This window comes from Carassius auratus, chromosome 15 (assembly GCF_003368295.1).
Source record: "Carassius auratus strain Wakin chromosome 15, ASM336829v1, whole genome shotgun sequence".
NCBI classification, from domain to species: domain Eukaryota; kingdom Metazoa; phylum Chordata; class Actinopteri; order Cypriniformes; family Cyprinidae; genus Carassius; species Carassius auratus.
The window spans coordinates 13,451,035-13,472,313 of record NC_039257.1 but is presented as its reverse complement, the minus strand read 5'-3'; the positions used below and the strand labels follow the sequence as shown (position 1 = coordinate 13,472,313).

The 21,279-nt window shown below is 35.7% G+C and overlaps 1 protein-coding gene across 15 annotated transcripts in view; it reads right to left on the bottom strand.

Annotated features, from left to right (window-relative positions):
- The window catches only part of ncam1b (neural cell adhesion molecule 1b), a 95,747-nt gene that overhangs the window by 44,469 nt on the left and 29,999 nt on the right, over positions 1 to 21,279 (bottom strand). For all 15 annotated transcript variants that reach the window (XM_026282524.1, XM_026282526.1, XM_026282529.1 and 12 more), the window contains exons 2-7: positions 6,134 to 6,208; positions 4,310 to 4,519; positions 3,304 to 3,447; positions 2,904 to 3,041; positions 1,290 to 1,407; positions 370 to 530 (exon numbers count right to left, since the gene is read on the bottom strand). In XM_026282524.1, the coding sequence (XP_026138309.1) occupies positions 370 to 530; positions 1,290 to 1,407; positions 2,904 to 3,041; positions 3,304 to 3,447; positions 4,310 to 4,519; positions 6,134 to 6,208 (846 nt within the window). The remainder of the gene's footprint in view (positions 1 to 369; positions 531 to 1,289; positions 1,408 to 2,903; positions 3,042 to 3,303; positions 3,448 to 4,309; positions 4,520 to 6,133; positions 6,209 to 21,279) is intronic.

Below are 21,279 nucleotides of genomic sequence, written 5' to 3'. Positions count from 1 at the left end.
TTTTATGGTGCTTTCTCGTCATTTTCAGAGCTTGCCGGCATCCATCGGCATTCAATTTCAATATCGATAAATATCTCATTTTTTGTTTTATTTCATTTAAAAAGTAAAGTATTTAGGATTTTATATAAATTCCAAGATTTTTCCCAAGTGAAACCCATTTCACAGAGCAAAGAAAAGGCATTAAACAATATATTCATGCAACTACACTTTGTTCTCTGCAGAATACATTGAATATATATATATATATATATATATATATATATATATATTTATTTTTTTTATTCATTGCTGAATTCTCTATATCAACTTCAACAGAGTGCTGTCAAGTCTCTAAACTACTGCGATACTTCATCTCTCATGAATTCTTACCAAAGACTTTAAGGCTAAGTTCTTGTTCGCTCTCCCCAGCTTTGTTCTTGGCAACGCATGTGTAATCTCCCTCGTCCAGCTTTTTCACATCTAGTATTGTCATCTCCGAGCCGTCTTCATTGAAGCTGTATTTATCGCCGCTCTCCAGTGGAACGTTATTCCTGAGAGGAAAGAAAGTGCTAACATATTTAAACAATATAGCAATGGCGAAGACTAATCTGAACATTTTCTCTTCGAAGAGCTTTAGACATGCAAAATTCTGTGGAAAAAAATATAGTTGGTTATCATGAAAAGTGATGATATAAATTTCTAAAGACGAAAAATATAAAATAAAATATACAATATTCACCAACTGAGATCACTGGAAAAAAAAAAAACATTAAAAAGAAAATCAGAAACACTGTTAGCCAACCACTTCTTCTATTTGCCCCTCTATTAGGGTCTTTGTGCAGACACTCTTGAATTCATTGGATTCTTGACCACAGTGGTGATCTCTTCATTTAAGGTCAAACAGGTAATAAATATACCACAACCTTTGTCAGAGGAGAGGACCTCAGTTATTTTGAGACAAATAAACTCCTCTTTCACCCATCCCCCCTCCACGACTGAACAAAAGATCCTTGAGGAGTGTTGTATCATCCCGAGGGATTCATGTCTCACACACTCTCCTCCACGAGCAGAGAGAGTACTCACCCCCGCTGAGAACCGAGTGATGGCTGAGGAGAGACTCACACTTTAAAAGTACTAATGGTGTGTTTTTCTATGCCATGTCATCCACAAAAGTTCTTCATTTATTCAGAGGCCTTTTCATCTGGCTTTGAATTCCTAATTTAAGATACACAAGAGGATGTGCAGCAAAACCAGTGTTTCAGAAGGGTGTTTTTCTCCTGTTTTTTTTTGGTGGGGGGAAAAGGGCTTACCGTGCCCAGGTCACCATCGGCTCTGGAAATCCGTCAGCATCACAGGCCAGCAGGGTTGAGAAGCCCATGTCAGCGGTGGCATTCGTTTCTGCTTGACGGATTCGTATAGTGGGCAGGACTGAGCAGAAAAGAAAATTACAGGTTTGATATATGTGGAGCCGAATAAAACTTCTATATCTTAACCCTCTTAGCCACATACCACTGTTTATTCTACTTAAAATAGAACACTTAAATATAATTAATATATTATTGAAACAGCTTTTGCCTAAAGGCAACATTGTACCATTATGGAAAAAAATTATGTTTTTCTACAAAATATCTACTTTTGTGTATATATATATATATATATATATATATATATATATATAATATTGCACACATGCATAGCCAAATCAATTTTAATAAAAATGATCTAACATTTAATCAGAAATCAACAATACACTTGCTGCCTTCAGGGAACAATCATTGCAGAACAAGAAATTAGCACTTTACAGAAATTGAAAATACCAGGATGTGAACCTCCTGGAATACTAATACAAATATATACATAATAAGGGGGAAAAGTAAGTAAGTAAAAGTAAGTAATGTACAGCTACCAAATACTTTTGACTCCATTGTAGTAGTGTTGCCTCAAGCCTCAATGTGCACACTTTTGATAACGTGTATAATATAAAGTTATTCAAAATACATCTACATACTCTTTCATAAACGTGGCTTCTGATGAAAAAGACAGTAACACTGTTCAAAGGTTCACTTTGATCACATTCACAAAGAGAATATGGCACTGCAGCAAATCTGATACATGCTGAAAATGAAATCAAATCGGCTGCCAATAAATTATATCACCAATTTGTGTGTAAATATTTGCTCCTCCTCTCCTGATAAGAAGGACCTCACAAATTAAGTGCTGTATTTTGTTGCACCATGGTCGCTCAAGCAGACTAAACAACAACAAAAAGATAACCCGCTAAGGAGTCAAATTATACTCAAACGAGAAAACAAATAAACAGAAAGTCAGACATAAGAGGTAAAATTACATTACCGGGTTTACCGCAGGAAGGAAAACGACATGGCAAATAAGAAAGATATCAAAAGGAGATGAGAGAAAAAAAATGTCTCTGGAGCAGCTTGACAAAAGCTACTTCAAAAAACGTCTGATCCTCAACACAAAACACTGAGATTTATACTCGACCTCAACACCAACACACAGCTGCTGATCAAATACACAGCTCAATATTGTGATATCCTGTTCTAGCTAAATCCGGAGAGCTTTTTTTTAACCAGTTAGCGCTATGCTAAGCTAGTAGGCTAAGCTGCTAGCTTGCAAACTTAAAGACAAATAATTTTTTTTTTTTATATATTTTGACCGATTAAGCATTGTTAATCCAATTTAATGTGATTAATGTGCTATTTAAAAAGACGTGTACTAATGTTCATGAGAATACAAAGCTAATGAATGAAAACAATATAGCATTTGTTTAATATGTCATTTGAGACCAGTTGTCTCAGCCAATGTAATGGCTCTGGAGTCAAAGTGGGATCGGATTCTGCTGGGATCTTTTGAAATGCCCAAATCCAGAGCACTACAGGTATGGTAAGGAGAGTAAGACTCACCATTAACAACCACTTTAATGCTGCGGAAGTCAACCTCTCCGCGGGCTTTAATGCGGCCCTCGCAAGTATAGACACCTTCGTCAGTCTTCCTGATCCCTCGGATTTGGAGATGGTTGTTATTCAAAATCCTGAAACGGACTGAGGAACAGAACAAAGATGAACAGATGTGTGCGAAATTGCGTATTAAAATCGCATGCAAATGTATTCATTTTAACAGTTTTTTTCATCTGTTATCACAGGAATTAAAAGTGCCACATTTCTGAGAAAGCATGATTAGGCTTTACCAATGATCTCATCAATTTATTAATGAACGCAAATAGTGAGGGTTAAGCAAAGTAAATCTCACTTTTTATGTAACACATATTTTTTTTACATGTAAAGTGTCAAACTTTTGACTTACCATCTTTTTCAAATTGAATCTTTGCACCTTTGTATTTCCAGAGGACGGTGGGGGGAGGTGAACTAATGACGTCACACACTATAACGGCATTGTCCCCTTCAGTGAACTCTTGAGGTGAAGGGACATTTGTGAAGGTAATTTTTTCTGGGGGGAAAAGCAGCAGTCCAGCAATGACTTCAATTTATCATGCAATGCTTAATTTTGTATTGTTGTAGTCTACAGCAAGGAACCCAGTCATTATCTAAAATAAAGTCTCCTCAGAAGCACCTATTGGAAATATAATTAGCATTTTTTATAATAAATATGAATAAATAATGAAATATGTTGTGACTTGTATTTTAATGTGTCATAAAATATACAGTGCATTTAATGTCAATCATGCAAAACACATTTGGTTTGGTATGGGAGCTCAGGTTTATTTGTATAGTGCATTTTCTACATGCATTTCCATTTAGCTTAAAAAACAAAATGTGTTTAGGCTTGGCGCTTATTTTAAATGTTGATTATAATGAATACCACTATAATTTGTGTTTGTTTTATATTTTTCATTCCTGTTCTGTTCTGAATATATAAATGATTTCTTGTCGAATGAGGGGAACTAATATACATGCTTACAGTATTTGACTTTAGTTTCATTAAAATAATTATTTGTTTGTCATTTTTTGTTGTTTATATTAGATTTACACAACTGATGCAATTTTTCTTTTTTTCCCTTTCACAACAAATTTAATTTTGACCCAATGCAACTTATCGTCAAGTGCAATTCATATTCTGGAAAACACAATGAGCAGAAGCATAAGTGGAGATTTAAATTGTTGATTGGTGCTAGAGAGATTGAGATGGAGACCTCACATTTGGCACAAGGAATGTTTAGACCCTTTCCAACTAGTGTTTGCCAAACGATACATAGAAAACTTTAATTTAAATTTGACATCACAATTTTAATATTGCAGTTCTACTATATATATTCTGCCAACACAGATGAATAAAACAAGTCATATCTTACGGTATATCTTCAGATTGACGGTGGCTTCAGCCTCCCGATCACCACTGCTGGCAACACATTTGTATGTGCCGGCATGGTCAACCTTTGCGTTATAGATGGTTAGAGTGGCAGACGTCTCGTCGTTGCGAATCACGCTGGTATCCGGTCTGCCAGGCTCTATTTTCTCACCAGTTGGAGCGAACCAGTCAATTTCCTTGGCCCCACCGATAACTAGAACCAAACCAAATGAACATACCAGCTGATCTTATGTATTATTCATTAAATTTGTCATCAAATAAATCATTCCGTTCAAATTAAGCTTGTGTAAACATCCACAAAGCAGAGATGAATCAATCAAAAGCGAATCAGGTCTGACGTGATTGAATTGTAAACTTGAATTAGTTGGGATTAGGTGTCGCTGACACAACAGCTGTCAAAAGGTATAACCTAAAACTTCAACCGATTCTCTGGTTACCAGTCTATTACCCAAATCAGTGGACCGTAAGACACAGCACTGGTGAAGACTCGAGTGTTCAGACCAATTATCAGAGCCGCTGTTCCACGCCTTTGGGTCTTCAAATGAATCCCAGGAGAGTGGAACCAAGAAAAACGTTTTTCAAAGAGAGATATAGGCACACAAAAGGTTTAACGTATTCCTCTTGTAAGCCTTATTCACATGGGACTCATTTACAGAGTTCTCGTTGATATTTGCTGACATAGAACACCATCAGCGACATTAAAGTTGAATTCACACTAGTGTACCATTTCAGCAAATTAATCATCTAGAAGATTACTGCTTTTTTAAGTTACGAAACATGAAAAACCTGACCTTTTAGGACCAGCAATCAGGTCACTAAAACTGTTTACCAGATTTTTAGAAGGTAACATTGAAAAGATTCATAAAGAAGGGGACACACATTTTTAAATACAGACAATAATCGACCAAAGGGGTTTTCTTCCAAATATGATGATCACCTTTTATAAAATATAAAAGACAAATACATATTGCAATAAATCCCCTATTTCTACTATGTGAGAAAAGTAGTAAATGTGAGGTAAAAACAATATATTTGAAAAATTTAATAATTTTTTATTGTCATAGCCAAAACGAATAAAAACTTGAAACTATTTATTTAGTACTAAGTTGGTTTTTCCAACCCACTATCAGTTAGATGAATATATCTTTTAAAAGAACATTATTTCGATTTCAATTCTCACAATAAACGTTGTTCCAAAGCAGTTTTACAAATAGAATTGGCTTAAAATAAAGGCAGCTGAGGCCAAGACGCATACTTTCAAAACAGTTTGTATTTGTGCTCTCTCTCTCTCTCAAACAAGAGTTTTACTGTTTTACTGTTTTTTTTGATCAAATTCTGCTCTAAACTAGATTTCCTTTCCTGAAGGAAACAATTGCTCATAAAGCAGAAAATGAGCAGTGTTAATGTTTGTGGTTAAATGACAGCAGGAGAAAAAGATTGACAGTAATATGCAATACAGACGGATAAACAGACCCATTACAATTTGGTAGGCAAAGAACCCAATGACATCAATGTCAATTGATTTTAAATGCCAGATATATTATCAACACAAAACCATGTCGGAACCAGATGTAACCTGGTCAGCTGGCACTCTGTTTCCATTTCTATGGCATCACACCAAGAAGCCTCGCCCACACTGGGAACTAACTAGAAAGGAATCCCACTCCTTGTTTACAAAAACCAAGAATAAATGGCATAAATAAGCTTGAAATTCTCTACAAAATAAATCCCTGCAGTAAGCTGCGGTTACCTGCAGAAAAGCACTGTAATGAGGACCAGAAGGTATCTGGTCAATACGAAAACTTACCTTCACACAAAAAGAATCGAGACTCTCCAACACTGATCTCGCCCTGCGCAGGTGTAATATCGACCTGCAGAGAAACTGTAGAGAGAGAAAAGTATTAAGATTAAAAGAACACATCAAACATACCTGCTATAATAGAGCTAAAGTTAGTCCAAAAATCACACAGTTCGAAAAGTTCCTCAGTTGGGAGTTGTTTCTCCACATGCATAATTCAGCTGCCTCTGAGAGCACTTTCCATTAATTCCACACAAGCGGCACATCTCTCCTCTTTTACAGCTGCACGAGTAACTATGGAAACCCCTCTGACACAAGCTCTTCAGATAAACAACGTCGCGTCATTTTGATCCGACTAAACGAGAGGCGACAACAGAGAGTGAACTTAACAAGCTCATTGTCAACTCGGCCATTTCACCCCCTTAAGAGTTTCGCAGATTCATTTATTGCCACCGCATCTGACGGCGACATCAGCCATTCAGCACTATGTCACAAATGCATCCCATTATGCGGAGATTCATTTCTGAGAAACTCTCCTCTTTACTCATTCTAAGATAAGCCAGAAAGGCCGTTTGGTTTTAAAAACAATACCTCTATCTAAAGTATTTTGCTCACGGAAACTCTAGGAATGGAAATAGTAAAACAGATCAATATGTTTCAATTGAGGAAACAACTCGGAGCTTGGGCGTTAACTTGACTGTGGCTCATTTCTCATTCATATGTTGGAGCACAGGGGATGTTGGGAAAATGAGTAAAGACAAAGAAAGCAGACTGAAGACAAAATTGATCCTCTCACAGATGGTGGCCTTTAGTCTTCTGGGTAATTTAATAAATGGACAAAGCCGGATGAGGGTAAACCTCAATTAAATCAGCATATTCAATCAATACAACCAGATGTTTGTTGTTCTTAGTTGAAGGGCCATTTATTTCATGTGTCTTCACACATTTATAATCTTTTTGTATAGACAAAAGAATAACTTTAAATCAGTCAACTTTGGGAGTGACATAAAAAGGCTAGACTTCTGCTGAGGACAGGACTTTAAATGAATTAGCCTCTTATTAGCGAGGCATGCTGGGAGATGCATGGTGACACTGGAGCCATGTGTGCAATGGCCACAGACCTCTAATCTCGGAATTCCCAGCTTGAATCTGCTTTTAAGAATTACAAGAACAATGCTGCCTACAGTAAACGCTTTTGTTCAAGGTAAAGACAGATTTGGCTTCTACACTATGACCAGGAGTATTTTACTGAAAGAAAATATGAGGTGGAATCAAGTTATGCTTGAAGCAGATCTTCTGGGAACATGCTTCATAATTGAACTCTGAAAACCTTTAGAACTGAAAACTTCATCCCCAGTGGAAAAATATATCTTCTTATAATAAAGCTGCACAGAACGTCTGCAACTATTTAAGTCAGATGAATACATTAACAAATTTAAAAATGCCCACATTTACATGTCAACTCAAGTCTGATCAGAAAATGGCCAGTTGGAATGAGATCTTGAGGATAAAAGAAGCTGTTCTTGGCTGTGTAGCACCTACAACTCTGTATATCTTTATGAGGGATCCCAAATAGAAACTGGCAGATCCTGATAACAAATCAGAAATATATTACAACTGCTATAAGCAGCTGCCCATGTGAGCACAAAGATTTAAATTTCGTTTTACATATAAAGGAGGAGTTTACATAGGGGGCTTAAATGAAATTCAGAAAGAAAAAAAAACACTGACATAGAAGTGATTTTTTCATTCTATGACAGTTTTCAAGCTCAACTGCTCTTTAAGAACCGCTTGAAAGTCTGCGTCTGTGGAACGGAGTAGTTCATAACTGGTATGAAAGCAATCCATTCTACTTTGTGGAAGTGAGCAGCTATTGATGGCATATAATGTGCCTGTTATAGTATTATAATGCATTCCTCATTGCTGCTGACCTCTGCTGAAATTGGATTACAGATCAATTGAACCAAGTTTGAAAACAGCCTCAGTCAAAGCAAAAGAATTTTCACAGCACACCTCCACCTCATTTCTCAAGTCTGTTTTGTGTTTCAAGTAAAAGTGCACTCAGAATTAAAAAGCTGTCTTCATATACTCACCCTTGTGTCATTACATACAACTTTTTTTTCTTCTGTAGAACACAAATGTGAATGAATTTTAAGTACATAAAGAACCCCAAAATTGGTCTCTACAACTTGAGCATCCAATTCCAAGTCTTCTTTATATGAGAAATAGATTTAAATTTATCATCGCTCAAATCTTTTTACCAAATTGTCTACTCCATGAATCGATCTTCAGTTCAACTCACTGACTGAATCTGGTTAACAGCTTACTGGAAATTGAAATATTATCAATTATATGAATATCAACTGACATTTTAATCTTTTCATCACACCAATCTATGGTACGATTTCAGTTAGCAAGTTTATGATAGTTTTATGAGACTTTTATGGTGCTAAGGTTGAAATCAGTGCCCATTCATTGTAAAAAGCTACCAGTGCACTTTAGAAAAATACCTTCTGTGGTGCACAGAAGAAAGAAACTTAGATGTTTGGAACGACATGAGTGTGAGTAAGTGACAGATATCTTTATCTGAGAAATCAATGGAAGTGTGGATGGTGTTTCATGCACTATTTTTCTCTGAGTCGTGAGTAAGTGCTTTTGCGATAACGGAGTTGTGTGTGTGTGATAGTGACTGAAGCTGGATGTGCTTTTTTTCCTCACAGACCCACCCAACCAGACACATAACATCTCACCTCATCTGTTTATCACATCCAAAATGACGCAAATGTAGAACATTTGAACATTGTTGACAGGAAATGGCCCTGCAGAACTGTCGCACTGAATCTTAAAAGAAAGAGATAAAGAGATCTGCAGGCATTTCTAAATCAGCATCTCTGCTGGAGACTGGGAATACCTGAATTTGTGATATTTTCTCCAACACAGCTGAACTGCATGTGCAACCAGCTGGGTTAACACTAGATGTCGATTTCAAATGAACTGCCTGCAGTCTGACGGTGGTATCATGGGTAGGTTATCATCCCTCAAGGGAGAGTTTCTTCATGAAAAACACCATGAGAAAAGTCTGGGTCAGGGGGACCACATATGAAACTAACTGTTTACTAGCACTGTGTGTGAAAACAGAAGAACATAAGATTAAATGAAATTCTGGAGTGCTGTGACTGTTCAGAGATGATAAATCCATGCTGAAAGAACTTGTTGAAATCATTACGTCATTACAATTACTTGGATACCTTAGTCAATATAAAACATAGGACTATTTAGTGTTACAAAGGCTAATTTTTTTTTAGCTAGAAATTTAGTTTATTAAGCATTCAGCAAGCATTCAAACATTCACTTTTATTCAGCAAGGATGCATTCAACTAATCAAAAGTAGGCTAAATGTTATTTTGAACATTTTATTCATCAAGAAATCCTGACAAAAACATGTATCTACAAAAACATTAAAAAGCTATTTTCAGCACTGACAATTAGAAATGTTTCTTGAGCACCAAATCAGCATATTAAAATGATTTTTTAAAGGATCATTTCACACTAAATGAACAAACTAAAACTTAAGTGTTGTCTTCACAGAAATCACTTTATTTTAATGTATTTTAAAATGTGATTTATGAATTTGTTTTGAATTGAATCACCTTGATGAGTGAAAAAAAATACCAACAACAACCATTTGAACTATAAACATTACTGAACTTTCTACGGAGCCCTGCACATGACATGCAGGGATGAAGTAAATTGTGCACTAATTTGTTCCCTCAATTTACAAAAAAAAAAAAGCGCACGATTTACTAATATGTTGCCTCAGTGTACTAACACGTATGCACAATTTACTAATGTCACCTCAGTTTTCTAACACGTCTGCACAATTTACTAATAAATACCCTCAGTTTACGTTAAGGGGAAGTCATGGCCTAATTTACTAATATGTAGGAATGCACGATCATGATTTTTCATGGCCGGTTCCGATAACGATTTTTTTATAAGCAAACTGGCCAATTCCAGTACCGATTCCGAATCCAAACACAATCAACACACATTCATTAAGATGTTTCTTAATCAGCATTCAGTATTTTAGTTTTTAAATTTGGTTTTAAATTCACAAAAAGTCTTTACCAGTGAGACGAAATAAAAGTATGCTATAGTGTATAAATACATTATTCCAAAATGTTAAAATCAAATAATGTTGGTGCGATAAAAAAAAAATGCAAAGCATTTAATTCATCCAATTAAAAAGGGGTAATGATTCACATCTATATATTTTTACTTGAGCCAATGAAAAATAACTAACTATTGTCTCAAGTTAAAAAATATAGATTTGAATCATTACCCTAAAAATTTTTACTTGAATGAAGTGTGCTATTTTCAGTGTGCTACATCAGGTGATTTTTAAATCCAATTAAGTCGATGAAATTTTAAGGTAAATTAAAAACTATCATCCTATACAGAACTGACATTTACTTCTGGCTTTTCAAACATGTATGCAAGTTCTACTGCATAAAGCAGTTCTGTTTTGTAACAGTTTAGTCCGTTTCGTTTCTCATCCAACACGCGAGAAGTTGAGCTGTACATCCCTTCACTGTCTCTGCTTGTGCAGGGCGTGGACAGGTACCGTACGCTTGCGCAGCTTCAGTGCGCGCAGGAAAGGCTCTTATTTGTGCGTCAGTACACCAGACTGTTCATTTCCTGCAATCTGTGCCTCAGACATGTAGCTCTGCTCTTCCAATGCTGAATGGCTCTCCGTGTCCTACGCACAGATTCTGAAATACTTCCACACAAATGACATAGCAAATTATAACAATGTAGTATGTGCACGTGGGTGCACTTCAGGAAAAATCAGACTAAAAAAAGACCAAAAACCGCCTGATTGCCGATCGCGTATTTCAAGCAAAAACTTTTTTTTAATGATTAATTTCCGGTTAACTGGTGCATCCCTACTAATATGCCTCCTCCGTTTACTATCATGTGTGCACGATTTACTAATACATTCCCTCAGTTTACTAACACGTGTACAATTTACTAATTTGTTCCCTTGGTTTACTAAATGGATGCACAATTTACTAATTTGTTCCCTTAGTACGATAAAACGTGAACAATTTAATTAATTCCTTTGGTTTACTAAAACGTGTGCAGTAATTAGTGTCCTGTTTATTAAACCATGCACAAGATTTACTAATTTGTCGGTTTGATTCAAGTAAATTATATCATCGATATAACAATTTGTCCCCTCGTTTTAAAGTCAATTTGAAGTAAAACTGAAAGTGAAGTGATGTGACGTGAGGTCAAGTATAGTGGCCCATACTTGGAATTTGTGTTCTGCTTTAAACCCATCCAAGTGCACACACAGTCAACACGCAATCATGCACACGATTTACTAAAACATCCACATGATCTACGAATGCATTCCCTAGGTTTATTAAATCATGTGAAAGATTTACTTATTTGTTCATTCTTTTTAGTAAATCGTGCACAAAGAATAGTAATATGTGCCCTCGTTTTAAGTTAATCGTATGCACAAAATAATAATTTGTTCTACTTCCTGTCCGCATTCTTATAAACCAATGTACTGCAGATGCCTCTCATTAAGATTTTTGAGAATGTCTCTATAATTAATTCCCAAATAAATAACAAAAACAAACAAACAAACAAAAAACTATTAAAGTGTCTCTGTCCATAACATAACACAATAGCAGCAACAGGTTTATAAGAATGGCAGTGGAACAAATGATTATTTTTTGTGCATGATTCACTTAAAATGAGGGAATGAATCTTTCTGTATATACTTTCATAACATAGTATATACTTTCAGAACATATACTTTAATTTTAAGTGTATACTTCTCACAACACATTATATACTTTCTTAAAAATAACAAATCTGTTTTTAATAAAATAAGAATTTAAACAAATCAGCCCAAAGTTAAAGTTTGGATAAAACAACATTTAAAAATCGTTATTTTGTGCGATCGTACAAAATTTAAACTTCTGCTCCACATGAAACTAAATATCTTCTAATTTAGCTGAGACTGCATAACATTACGCAACAGTCTCACTTTCTTGCCTTTGGAAACACGGCTGATTAGAACATAATCAGTGACTTCACTTGAGGGACGATGGGGTTTATTTTTAGTCAAGACAAAGTGGGGGAAGATTTACAATCTTTGCCTCAGACATTAATTGAAAATGACATGTTTAAAAAAAAAACTCTTCTTTTTGTAGCCTGATTAATTGTCCAATTCTGAAGCTCCAGCACTGCGTGAGAGAAAGACATCTCCGAGCTCACGTCTGATTTCTGCCGAACACAAATTGACATTGTTCAAATCCTAATGCGTTAATCATTTTAACAAGTTGTCTGAGATCGGAGTTCTGATTTCACCATAGTGTCTCCATGCTTCGGTGATAAATGCACACCAAAAAAAAAAAAAAAAAAAAATAGCAGGCAGAAAAAGCTCTAAAATGCATTCAGAAACCTTTTAATCAGAGACTGCACAAAAAGGCCATGATAAAAGTGATAATGGGGAGAGAGAGGACTCAATTATGAGGCTTTTTATTTGGTGCAGCGAATTCATCCGCTTTTATTTGCACTTCCACACTCAGTTTCAGCCTTTTGTGCCCAAGTAAACAAGGATAATTCAAACTGAGCCAATAAGATGTAACATTTGCTCTGAACTAGATGCTCCTCGGGTCTCAGTAGGTGTTGTACCTTTTTCCACGAGTGCGAATCTTAAAAAACAGCTCACAACATTCTCTATGTGATGTGGCGCTGTTGCTTGGCAACATGGCATCCCGTGTGTGTGCAGAGTATGTTAATGAGCTGAATGCCAGGGTGTCCAGTGATCCACTGGAGCAGAGCCGCGGGCTGTGTAACATATGTAATGTGAGCAAGAGACTATGACATTTCCGCGCACATCGCTGCCTCGAATTCTGCATAGTGTTGAATTATTTTCAAAGCTGTAGGGGCATTGTTTTACATAGTGGCATTTTAAGACGCAGCCAGATTCGGAGCCCCATGGGTACCATGCTGTTGTTTACACCCCGCTGTTCCTTTCACCTGGGTTGACTCATTTCTACAAAAGCCAAAAACAACTTAAAAGTCATCTGAAAAGGTTAAAGAATGGTATTTGTTCTCAATGAACTCGACTGTGAAAGAAACAGGGCTGTTGGAGAACGAAACCAATCAGTTTGGTTCAACAGACCATTGGTCAGTTGTTTAATCCAGGGGTTTTCAGACTCTCTAGCGCCGAGGAGCTCTAAATATGATGAGCCTCCTGTGAGGGACTGCCTTTTGAAAACAGAAATAAAGCTATTTCATAGTGCTGGAGAAAAATAGCATGTAAAAATAATTGCTTCCATTTTATCTTGTCAATTTAATAAAACAAATACCACTACATGAACTATAAAGTTCTTTGAAGAAAGAAACTTTTATTATTTATAAAAATAACAATCATAAAAAAAAGAAAAAACACATTTGGAAAATACTTTCCAGTTTATGCAGACTTTTTAAACCTACTGTTATTAACAGATTAAAATAGCAACAATTAATTAAGACAAGACAATAAATCCAGCAGAAATTCTGAACAATAAAAAGGTGAATAACCATGTTTAAAACAACTATTACTTAAACAGATTTCATTCATATATTAAATGCATATTAACTATATGGCTGCAACTAAAGATAACTTGGTTACACTTTAGTTTAGGGACCAATTCTCAGTATTAACTACGACTTTTGCCTCAGATGTTATGGTTTCGACTAAGGAATCTAAAGTATGGTCATGCAGAAAAAGGCATTAATTTGTGCGTTATACATATTAATAAACAGCTAATATACTAGTAATGTGGATGCTAATAAGCATCTACAGTATTTAATAGTGAGAATTGGTCCCTATACTAAAGTGTTACTGATAACTTTTCTATTGATTAATCTATTGTTTTTTTTATTTTATAATTTATCCCTCAATTACTCAATGTTATGATTATTTTTCTTCATATATTTAACCAATTGTTTTCTGATATATTAATACTTTAGTTAACTTACTAAAACACAATAACCATAGTTTCTGCCATTAATCTTTCAACATTTTATTCAAACATGTTCTCATAAAATACTTACTTTATAAATAAATAATTTACAAGATAATAAAACAAGTGCCAAGAATTAAAAAGCCATTTATCAGTAATAAAAAATGTTGAACATAGATTCAGCCCAACAATGACTAGTGTCGACTGTAATCAAGAAGGTGTTATTTCAGGTTAATATCAGTGTTTAAAAAATGAATAAAAAAGAATGAATAAAAATGTAATAACTTCATCTTCTTTTATCTTTATGGCTGACCTCACCAAGGCCACTTACGTTTAATCAACAGATGTTGGCGAAGTTTCCTTTTCATGATCCAATAAATTCCTTAAGGATACAATAAATCCCTGCACATTTTTTTCTCATTCTAAATCATGATTCACTCGACAAGTGTCATATTAAATCAAATGGCTTACTAATGCCATTTCATGTTAACATCATAAGAGATTTGCTGAAAATCCTTCTGCAAACAAATCATAGCATTGTGAACAAACTCCTCACATAAAACTGGGCGGTCTGTCAATTTGCGACTCTTGCTGGGTAAAACATCAAGCAGCACAGAGTTTTCCTTACACTGTGTGGATGAGGCTCGCCACATAATTAAGCTGATTTCAGTCACATCATCACTTGGTTTGAAGCATTGGCGCGACAAGCTAATTCTGTACAACAAGCTCTACAATTTTTACCGCTATAATGGTTTCAATCGTCGACCTGCTGTTGCTGCTATTTTTGTCGGAGCTACTGTACATGTAAGACACCTGTCACGCTGCACAGACTCATGGGCCAGCTTAAGCAGATTACCGCTGTGTATTTACAGTCGGCAATGCACCCAGAGAGATGCCACTGTGTGGAGAATATGATGAGCTACTTATCCGCAGCCCTGGGGCGGGAGTAACCCTTTCACAAACGAGGAAGCCATCTTCAATCTGCTGAGCTACGGGTATTGCAAGCTTGAGTCTTTTTTAATGAGTTCAAATAATACACAAACTTCACACACTGGCTGTGCAAAAACAGCATGCGATAAATCCAGTGAGTGACGTTATGTAATATGGTCAGTTGCTCGCATATGGGGTACAATCTGGGGTGAACAAACAGGCTGCGAGCGGTTGCTAAGTCAGGTTTGCATTTGCTTGCTGATCATGCCACAACCACAGTGATCGTCCCTGCTACCCGTTGCTATGGAAACCAACCCCCCTCCTCAACCTACCCCAATCTCTCCCTGCTCGTAAAATCCATGTGAATAGGATGCAATAGACCACCACTGGAAAAGCTCACCATGAGCTGAGGAGAATAACATACATTTAGCCAAAGACTACTCTCCCTTTTAGACAATATTTTGGCTCAGATTGAAATTTATTCTGAACAATAAATTAATAAAATATAATAATACAATCAAATAATGTATAAAATAAAACAATAACTAATTTGTATTTTATGAAATAATAATGTCTTGTTGAAATCTAGTGAGAGTATTATTTTATTTTACATATTGCTAAATTTAGCTCTACCCACATCTTGGCATTATATAATAAAAGTGCATCTGAAGTACAGACTGTTCAGCACTTAGTACAAACTTCAGCACTATTACAAAGCAGACAAAAATGTTGCCCACTTCAAATAGCCACTGCCTACTCTAGAACGTCTTTTTATAAATCTGAAACATCATATTTTGTTTCAATGAATTAATTTTTATGTCATTTTTATACGAGATGGGCGATAAGTAATATCATAACACATTTTTGTTGTTGTTGTTTTTTTTCATGAAGGAAGATGATCCATGATCTTGCCACAATTGTTTCGGTGTTGTTTTTCTGCAAATTAATAAAAACTAGCAGGCCTTACAACTAATATAAGTAAATATTTCTCATGCTTACTGATGACAAGCAAACAGTCAGAACAAACAATTGGTAAGCAATATAACAAATAAATACAACAGATACAAATAAAGTAAACAAATTAAGTGCTTTACATTTTTCAGGCAAGTCTAACAGTAGCATCCAGGTAAGAAAATTGAATAAAGTACTCAAATATAAAATACAACATTTTATGAATGAAATATACACTGATTTTTATTAAAGCTACAAAAAAATATTAGGTCAAGAGCAGTGAGTGACTTTTTATTTTGTCGTTTAAACACACAACAGTGGGTTTATTAGGCTGCTGTCACTTTAAGACTTAATGCAAGATACAACATACTAGGGCTGCTCCGATCAGGATCTTTGAGGCTGATCACTTATCCCCGATCACAGAAAGCAGTATCTGCCAATACTGATCATTGATAAAGGCTTATTTTTAGCATTTATAAATATATACTCCAAGTGTCTCTTGTGAGAGAGGAAGCAGCACAGACTGTGCTTTCACAGAAGAGTCCACTACTGATCCTTAGCTATTTACCACAACGGCACAAACACAACATTTATCCATTATTTTGATTTCAAATACAAACATTGTCACTGAAAATGCCTTTTCAGCATTGCCTTTTATTTTGCATTTACTTCTACATTTATATATTAATTTGCTCAAGCAAGTGGCAAAACATTTAGTTTTCAACTAGTTTTCTTACTAGGGCTGTGCGATATGGTGAAAATATCTAATTGTGATTTTTTTGACAGATATTGCAATTGCGATTTGATAAGCGATTTTAAATTCATTTGCAAAGTCAAGCATCAGCTTAATATTGTCAATAATGTGCAGCACAGTATCATTACCCTGCTGAAAAATTCCTTTTTGCTTTTAGCATTATTCCAATAGGAATTACTGTTGTTCTATTTATTGCCATCTGCCAGGTTATATCCCACCATTAGAATCTGTCAAAAAGACACCATTATAGTTTACATTAAAACCAATACAATTCTCATTAGAACTCTGAAATCCATTCAATTGTGAATTGGGAGGGGTTCTATATATTTTAAATATTTTTTTTTTTTTCAGCAGACAAGATTATAACGGTATAACTACTTTTACAGAATTAACTTAATTACTGTATTTCGCTGGAAATATTTGTTTATTTTATTTTCATAAATAAAGAACTATTTCTTTAGTCAATTATTCAATTATTAAATATGTTACACTGTATTTGGGTTTTTAAGAACAAGTGGAAATGTGCTGAATGTTTAATTTCATTCAAGTTAAATTAGCAAGCAGTTAGACTGAATTTACATTCATTTTAAACGCATGGCCAGGAGCGAGCTGACAAAGGTTGCGCACGTGCGTCGAGCCTCATCCATACTATACTGCTAGATGTGCTTGTGGAGATTTGCATTGCAGGGCCGCGCGAATATAACGAGCGTTATGAAAAAGGGTGCGTGAGTTCGACAAGTGTGCATGGCTTGTCCGTGACACAGTATTCGCGCCGCGTGGGGAAGAGAGGAGCGAGTATGACAAAGCATTCAGACAGGCTGTTTGTGCGCTCTTCTGAATTGGCAATAGCGAACACGCAATAAGAGATGATGAATTGTGATGCAGCTCTTGCAAAATACCTTTTTTGTTAGTTGTCTGTCATTTCAGAGCTTACGTTACATAACGTTTTTCTTTAGTCTTAATTTTGACAGAGTAATTTCACGTCCACATCGCAGGCTTTTGCGATTAGAAAATCACAATGTCTCAAATTGCGATTTTGATTCGATTTCGATTAATCACACAGCCCTATTTCTTACGTTATCAAACTTACCATTGACAGAAATAGTCAGCTCTACTGCTTTTCCTTTTTTTTATTATTACAAACAATCCTGGCGTTCGTAAAGAACTTTGTTTTTCTTCCTCCATGAGTGCCATCATTTTGCCTTGTTTATCTAAAAGTGCTCTTTCCCTTTAAACCTAGCCAAAAAGACATGTGTGTCCACTCTTTCTCGGATCGCATACACAGAAAGCTGCTTGTCAGTATGTGGTTACCAGATTCAGTTCTCTTTCGCGGCTTATTGCGCTTTTAATAACTCTTTTAAATATCAACATGTCACACTCTTTACTTTCTCATTTATCCGTATTTCTTTATCGCTCAGCTCTAACATGTTAAACTGATGGTTCACCCAAAAATGAAAATTCTGTCATTGCAGTTTTTTTATTTGCTTTGGCACAATTTTCACAAGTAATTGGTAAATTTTCAAAACACTTAGTACTAATATCAAAACACATCATCAAAAGAGCACTTTTAACAAACATTTCAGCATATTTTCAGTTGTGTTAGTACCATACACACAATCGCAACATATCCTTTTCACTATACACAAAATAACTGTTTCATCTTTATAAATGCTTAATTCGCAGTAACTGGCTTTCATAAAGCTATAACTATCAAACTTTTAATTTGCATGATTTCTCAATCAGTTTAATACATTTGTCTATTATTTAATATAACTCAACTCATCATGAATTATTTGGTGCATCTATAGATATAGATTCAATAGATATATAATTTCTATAGAACTGCAATTTAGGGATTAGAGATCGACCTATATGGGTTTTTCTATAGCCGATGCCGATGTTTAGAGGTCAGGGTCAGCCGATGGCCGATATGTGCTGCCGATTTTTAGGGCCGATCTCTTGGAGTTTTCCCCTTGATTTGCATGCTAAAATGTCACACTAATAATAAGTGGATGCACAACACATTTTTTCTAAACCTATCATAATTTATTGAGCACTGACTTGAACCATCTCTTCATTCATCTTAATTTAGTGCACTGCACTGTATTAAAATAAAAAAAATGTATCCAAAGTTAACCAAACAAATTAATAAACTGACCAAGTATTAAATATATAAAACAGGTAATACATATATATATATATATATATATATATATATATATATATATATATATATATATATATATATATATATATATATATATATATATGTCAATCATTTACATAAGAGTTTTAGAGCATTTACATTTATCAAGTAGAATTTTTCAAGTTTGTTGGAACATAAATGTAAACTTAAATATACATTTAAATAAATACAATTTTAGAAATAAAAATCAATTAAACTGAAAAAATATAAAAAAATAAATATATAAAAAATAAATAACAGTAGTGCTGCAAAGACACTAGCAACCAGCAACAGTTGTGTTTGGTATAAATGACACAGACACACACATTGCGAATATGGAAACATTTGGATATGTGCAGAACGAGACGTGAGCAATAACCTCCAAATAAATCTAGTCAAACCCGCGCTCGCTCGTCCTCGTATGGACTTAGTGCACATGGCATAATATCTTCTCATCTCCCAGTCTGCTGTGATGAAGTGAGCAGTTATCGTCACAGAGCTCTCCGTCCCCCTGGACGTCCACCCGTCTGTCGTCAGCGCAACAGAGGATGCTCGGGATAGTTCATCCACAACTTTTTTCTTCTCCTGTTCATAAAGATCTGGCACAATCTTTTCACTCTAACCTCTATCCTTCATCATTATATCTGACAGGGAAGCCAAAATGTGCGGGCCGTTCAAGCTCCTCCGCTCGGCATTATCACTGAGTGTGGACTGAACATGCGCAACTTTTTTTTTTTTTTTCATAAATCAATCCGCGGGTCACGTGTATGCCGAACTGAAGATATTGATCGGAACGGATCACGGATCAATGATGATCTGTTGCACCACTACTATAGTGTCATTTGAAAACATTGCAGTTGCGTTTCAAAATACAACAACGAGCACCACAAAACCATTTAAAGAGGCGCATTCAGCGGTCTCCTTGACAGAAAACATTCAGCAAAGTAAAATGATCTCAAACGTATGGCGCGCTCTCTTCATTTTATCAAACGATCATAATCACATTTATTCATTTTACAGTCCTGCTACTAGCATTTTATTGATACTAAAACCCCTTTAATTCAGGTGAGAAAGCTTTTTTTCCAAGTGGCTTTTGCACATAATAATGATACCGCTGCAGACGCTTTTTGCAGCATTAAGGTTATTACTTGATCGTTAATTTAAACGACGATCGATCATGGAAATTATCAAATATTGACATCCCTAAATACAAATGAGTTGGATGGAAAACTGATTATTGTCTGCATCAAACCATGCTTCCGAACACATGTGATTCACCGTTCTGGGCAGCTCCAGGACAGCTGTCTCTCAGAGCGCGGTGCTGTCTGTGAGCGGGGCGGAGTAACGGAGCCCTCAATCACGCTGCAGTGTTTGTAAGAGCTGACAACTTCTCCACCCCATTTACAGAGTGAAATTCTCTGACTACCTTTATCTCGCAGGTCTGTTGTTGAATATTCCAAAAGTTTTGGCTCGGGGTGCTTCACATGCAGTGGCTGCAGCAGCACTTTCCACCGCGCCAATAACACGGGGCTGCCCGCCGACGTGCCTGACTTTAAAAACGGCGCTACTAAACACGGATATCGGCCGATGCCGATATATTAAAAAATGACAAATATCGGCCCGATATATCGGCCGAGCGATATATCGGTAGACCTCTATTAGGGATAACCAAATGCAATTAATTATTTTTTTGACAACCACTATTTTGTAAGTGTGTGTGCATGTGTGGTTCAGGTAAACCCTATTTTATGGGTACAAAATGTCCCTACAAAGATGACGATATCTGAAATGATTGTCCTTTTTTGGTCCAATAATTGTTTTGTTTTTTTCTCGTAAGGGTAGGTTTAGGAATACGGTTATTGTAGGGGGAGACAGCATAAAACCCATTATGATAAAAAAAAAAAAAGTGTGTGTGTGTGTGTGTACCTACTTACTGTAACCATATTTTGGGGACAAATTGGTACCCAGAAGTAAGCAAAACTTGACAAAATCACCTAAAACCTGCCTTTGAGGACATCCTCATTTGTAAAACAGTGTGTTTTGCTATTTTTGAACATACAGCAGAACACTAGGGAAATATACTGATCAGAGATCTATCAGAAGAAAGGAGACAGATGGGATAAAATACAGCATTTTACATTACATTATGCCATGTGATACTGTATATAGAGGCATTACCATGGTAAAAACTGCACATTATTATAACTCACCCTTCATCTGAAAAATTCAGCTAGAATATAGATTCAGTCATACTGAACAGTGAGGACATTTACTGCATTGACAGTTAACTCTGTTCTAGCAC